This window comes from Pseudochaenichthys georgianus, chromosome 16 (genome assembly GCF_902827115.2).
Source record: "Pseudochaenichthys georgianus chromosome 16, fPseGeo1.2, whole genome shotgun sequence".
Taxonomy (NCBI): domain Eukaryota; kingdom Metazoa; phylum Chordata; class Actinopteri; order Perciformes; family Channichthyidae; genus Pseudochaenichthys; species Pseudochaenichthys georgianus.
In genome coordinates, this window is record NC_047518.2 from 47439326 (window position 1) to 47444482 (window position 5157).

The following is a 5157-nucleotide window of genomic DNA, read 5'->3' on the forward strand; positions in this document are numbered from 1 at the left end:
TATATATATTTATATATATTTATATATTTATATATATATTTATATATATACATACACACAGAATATATATATTTTGAGAGAGATATACACTAATATTAGACGCAGTCAAAAGTTTGGACACATCTTCTCTTTCAAAGTTTTTTATTTATTTAAATTGGTCCTACTTTCTAGATTTATACTGAAGACATCAAAACTACTGTGGTTTAAGATGGAATGACTTAATAATCACAATTCAAGTCTTACCTCTGCAAGAACTCCAGGGTAGCTCCCAGTTCTGTGCGATAACTGATGTTGACGCAGTAATATGCTGCAAACATCAGCATCAGGGCGTTGACAACATTCAGGACACTGCCACTGACGATGGTCTGATCCTCTGCTATCATGTAGTGTCCAGCCGTCAGGGGAGAACTCCCTTAAGGTACACAAAGGAAAAAGTCATAAAACATTTATAAATCCAAAACATATTTAGTGCAGATTGTTTTGTTTTTTTACTGGTGATCATATGGCCAATTGTATTTTAGGAATGATCAGCTCCTGCAGCTTTCTTTCTTTAAGTGTTTCCTAATGTGAACAGTGTAGAAAATGTCACATCATAAAGGGATAGTTTGGGTGTTTAAAGTGGGGTTTTATAAGGTACAGTACTTATCTATAGTCAGTGTATTACCTAGAGTAGATGATGGTCGGCAGGGGCAGACTGGGAAATGGTGGACCTCTGTCGCCTGTCAGCGCAACTTCAATGATGCCGATTAAAAACAGCGAACCGACCCGGCCGTTCGATGATTCTACAGATGGCCAGTCCGCCCCTGCCGGTACCGAAGTGGGCCGAGCGGCCCATCGGGATTCGTCTCAATGGCCAGTCCCCCACTGATGGCCGGTATGCCCCGAGCTTGGAGATGCAGACATGAGCAACCACCTGGAAGCAAAGCAATGTACTGCTCTGGACAGGGTCAGCAGAAAAACATAGTTTAGCCATTTCCATGTCCTTTCACTGTTTGCATAGCAATATCACATAGGACATTGAGAATTGATAAAACTTGTAATATGGCAAGAAATCTTACTTGAGGATCTCTGGCTGCTGTTTATTCTTGGTAGGTTGCAATTACTGGTACTGCAGCTAACAGCTGAGGGGAAACAAGAGACACAAGTTTGAGCAAAAATAACTTAAATAACACAGCAGCAGCTTTAAGTACAGTAATACCACTTCAAGTATAAGACTTGAGTACTTTTACTCTTATTCAAGTACAAGATCTGAGAACTTCTCCCACCTCTGTTTATAGCCTTAACATAGGATCTAAAATATATGGATAATGTGCATTGTGTGTAATATTATGCCCACGAAAAAAATCGATTATAAAACTAAGGATTGAGATTAGGAGTTGGTGACGATGTATGCTAGTTAGCTAAACTATTTATTAAATAATATTGCAAAAAAGTAACTCTGAAACATTCACTGCACATCACGCTCAGCCACTCGAGCACGCATCTTGCGCATCATTAAAAATATCATTACTGCACATAATGATGGCAGAGAACAGCTCACTTTCAAAGCATGGTAGCTAGCTACTACCTAGCTATGGTAACGTTAGCTAACATTACTTTGTTTTTGGTCGTTAAACAACATGTATACCATAGCTAGGACTTTGAGGTTTGCAACGTTTTAAGTCTTAAGTGTTTTGAATCCGTTGATAAATAGTTTTTACCGTTACCTCTCAAAGTGCTGATTTCTCTCCTCTGGGCGCGCCACGTGCCGTGCTCTTCACCTCCTGCGTGGTGTCCGTAGTGTCAGTGCCTTTACGCATGCGCTCTGTCTGCCTCTGCGCATGATGGGTGCATGCAGCAGAAGTCTCGTCTCTGATTGGCTGCAAATCGATTGCCCTGAAAATCCTTTGAACATCCAATCCTTGTATTATTTTCAGAATTGGCAACACCACACCATAAAGATTAATTTAAAAGTAAAAAGATGGGGTGCAAACTATTTACATTGCAATTATAATTGTTTAATTATTTGGATGTTATTTTCTTAATTTACAAAATGACAATGTAACTAGTTGATACATACAAAAACAAACACTGAAGGCCTTCAAAAGACACAAGCAAAATATGTTATAGGACTTTTTTTATTGTCAGTTTATTCTTTTTAAATTGAGAATAGAGAACACTGATAACTAATGTTGGTACACATTTATATAAGTTTGATTATGATCAGGAATATCCCATCTGTACTTTGCAGTCCTGTCCCAAGTTAAGTAGGTATTAATCAACGTGTACATATAGTTTACTATCATTTGTAGTCATGCATAGTACTGCCTTCCTGATTGCTTTATTTTTGAGAAACCTATTATGCACCTACCTGGGGTTTAAGAGAGTACAATACCCTATGTGACTGTTCAGTCTCATAAAACATGCTCAATTTACTTTTTGAAAACACAAGCTCACAATAAAGTCAGATGGGAGATCTACAGAAGCAAAGTGTGATAGACAAAGATGCATTCCTATATTAAACAAACAGAAAGGAAAACGTTGTTGTTCCACGAGGCAGTTGTAGCCATAGCAAATGGATTAACCTTCAACTACCTGCTGCCTGAAATCACTGTAGATTGTTGTAACCAACTAGCTGTGTGGAACATTATCACAATATATATTTAAGTTAATTGAAAGGTCTTTCGCTGTAGTTACTAGCTTTATCAACATGCTTTGGTGAAGGCCTATTCTTTCAATATGATGGATATTATTAGATGTCTACAAGGACAACATAGGTTGTTTGTTTTACTGAAATTGCAATGCTAATACCAATTTAGCATAGAGGTAGCACTAACTGCTAACAAGGTTTTGATATTCAGAGTCTGGCTGTTAGTGCTTGCTAGCATGTTATGCTATGGGCTTGATTGTACATGCTAGTGTGATAAGGCCTATGGAAGATGCTAATGTTATTTAACTTATAGATCCTTTCATTTTTCACTTACAGTGAAACTCAATATGTTGTTTGCGTATTTTCATTCTATACTGTAGGCGTAGTGTATCTGTGAACGATCCCAAATACAATTTCTTTCTTTATTTCTACATTGCGGCAAGTGCTACGCCAGAAGAAAAAACCCTTTTACATTTTTAACTGCAAGTGGAAAGGGGCTGGGCTACATGAGGTGACTTGAGCCAACAAAAATACACAATAGGTGGGACTAAGAAAGATAATGTGAAAATATAAAAACAAAGGCATTCATTAGGGCTGCAAAATGTCTCCCATTGTAATGGTGAGGTTTTTAAATGCTAACACTTAACAGTTTCTTCTGACTGACTTTCCTGTTTCCTGCAGACCTCCAGCAGCTGGTGGTGGTTAAAGAAGAGCTTCTCCCTGACCAGCAGGAGTGGAGCACCAGTCTGGACCAGGAGGACCCAGAGCCTCCCCAACACATTAAGCAGGAACAGGAGGGAGAGCAGCTTCAGGAGCTGGAGGAGGCTGATATCACCAAGTCCACTTTCACTCCTGACCCTGTGAAGAGTGAAGATGATGAAGAGAAACCTCTGTCCTCTCAGCCTCATCAAAGACAAACTGAACACATGGAAACAAAAGCTGATGGAGATGACTGTCGAGGACCAGAACCAGCCAGGAACTCAGATCCAGAGAGCAGTTTACAACCAAAGACTGAGGACCACACTGAAGACTCTTCTGAACCTGACTCTGAAGACTCTTCTGAACCTGACTCTGAAGACTCTTCTGAACCTGACACTGAAGACTCTTCTGAACCTGACTCTGAAGACTCTTCTGAACCTGACACTAGAGACTCTTCTAAACCTGACACTGAAGGCTCTTCTGAAACTGACACTGAAGACAGTGCTGATTGGAAAGAGACCAGAGAACCTGCCTCAGGCTCAAACTCACTGAAAAATAGACATGAATTTGTCAGTGATCCACAACGTAGTGCTGAAAAGAAACCATTCAGCTGCTCAGTCTGTAAGAAAGCTTTTTCACACAGTGGACATTTAAAGAGACACATGATAGTCCACACATTAGAGAAACCATTCAGCTGCTCAGTCTGTAAGAAAGCTTTTCCACAGAGAGGACATTTAAAGAGACACATGATAGTCCACTCAGGAGAGAAACCATTCAGCTGCTCAGTCTGTAAGAAAGCTTTTCCACAGAGAGGACATTTACAGGGACACATGAGAGTCCACACAGGAGATAAACCATTCACCTGTACAGTCTGTAAGAAAGCTTTTTCACATTGTGGAAGTTTAAAGAGACACATGAGAATCCACACAGGAGAGAAACCATTCAGCTGTACAGTCTGTAAGAAAGCTTTTTCACATAGTGGAAGTTTAAAGGAACACATGATAATCCACACAGGAGATATGTCACACAGCTGCTCAGTCTGTAAGAAATGTTTTTCACAGAGAGGAAATTTAAAGATACACATGAGAGTCCACACAGGAGAGAAACCATTCACCTGTACAGTCTGTAAGAAAGCTTTTTCACAGAGTGGAAGTTTAAAGGACCACATGAGAATCCACACAGGAGAGATGCCACTCAGCTGCTCAGTCTGTAAGAAAGCTTTTTCACATAGTGGAAGTTTAAATATACACATGAGAATCCACACAGGAGAGAAACCATTCACCTGTACAGTCTGTAAGAAATCTTTTTCACGGAGTGGACATTTAAAGAGACACATGAGAATCCACACAGGAGAGGAAAAATAGATCTGCAAAGTTTGTGACAAAAGATTTAAATGGCGTAATCGTTTAAAAAGACCAAGTGTGTTGGTAAGGGAATACATTTGTCTATTTTGTATCCTGATGACCTAATGCCGTTACATGTAATACGTTACTCCCTAAGCCTGTTTTCACCCACCTGCAACCGATTCGCTAATAAACACAAATGTTTATTTCTTCGACCTCTTGAGACTATTTCTTGTTTAATAATTGTTACATCTCCTCAGGACCAGTGTTGGGACTTTGTAACGCGTTACTGTAACGCAACTACTTTTTGCGGTAACTAATAGCGTTACTAGTTACCTATTCCCATTAAGTAACGCCGTTATAGTTACTGTGATTTAAATGGGTGCGTTACTGCGTTACATTATGTGATGGAACTGAACCGAATCTCCCTGCGTATGTAACTTATAGGCGAATACAGCAATGTCCTCTCACAGCACCATGGAAAAC

At 39.6% G+C, this 5157-nt stretch overlaps 1 protein-coding gene across 1 annotated transcript; it reads left to right on the forward strand.

The window, feature by feature from the left end:
* The first annotated feature begins 849 nt into the window (after positions 1-849).
* On the forward strand, positions 850-4846 carry LOC117461017 (zinc finger protein OZF-like). Its single transcript, XM_071206102.1, has 2 exons — positions 850-874; positions 3311-4846. Exons 1-2 carry the CDS (start codon positions 850-852, stop codon positions 4690-4692), a joined length of 1407 nt encoding a protein of 468 aa, XP_071062203.1. The 3' UTR covers positions 4693-4846.
* The last annotated feature ends 311 nt before the right edge of the window (positions 4847-5157 follow it).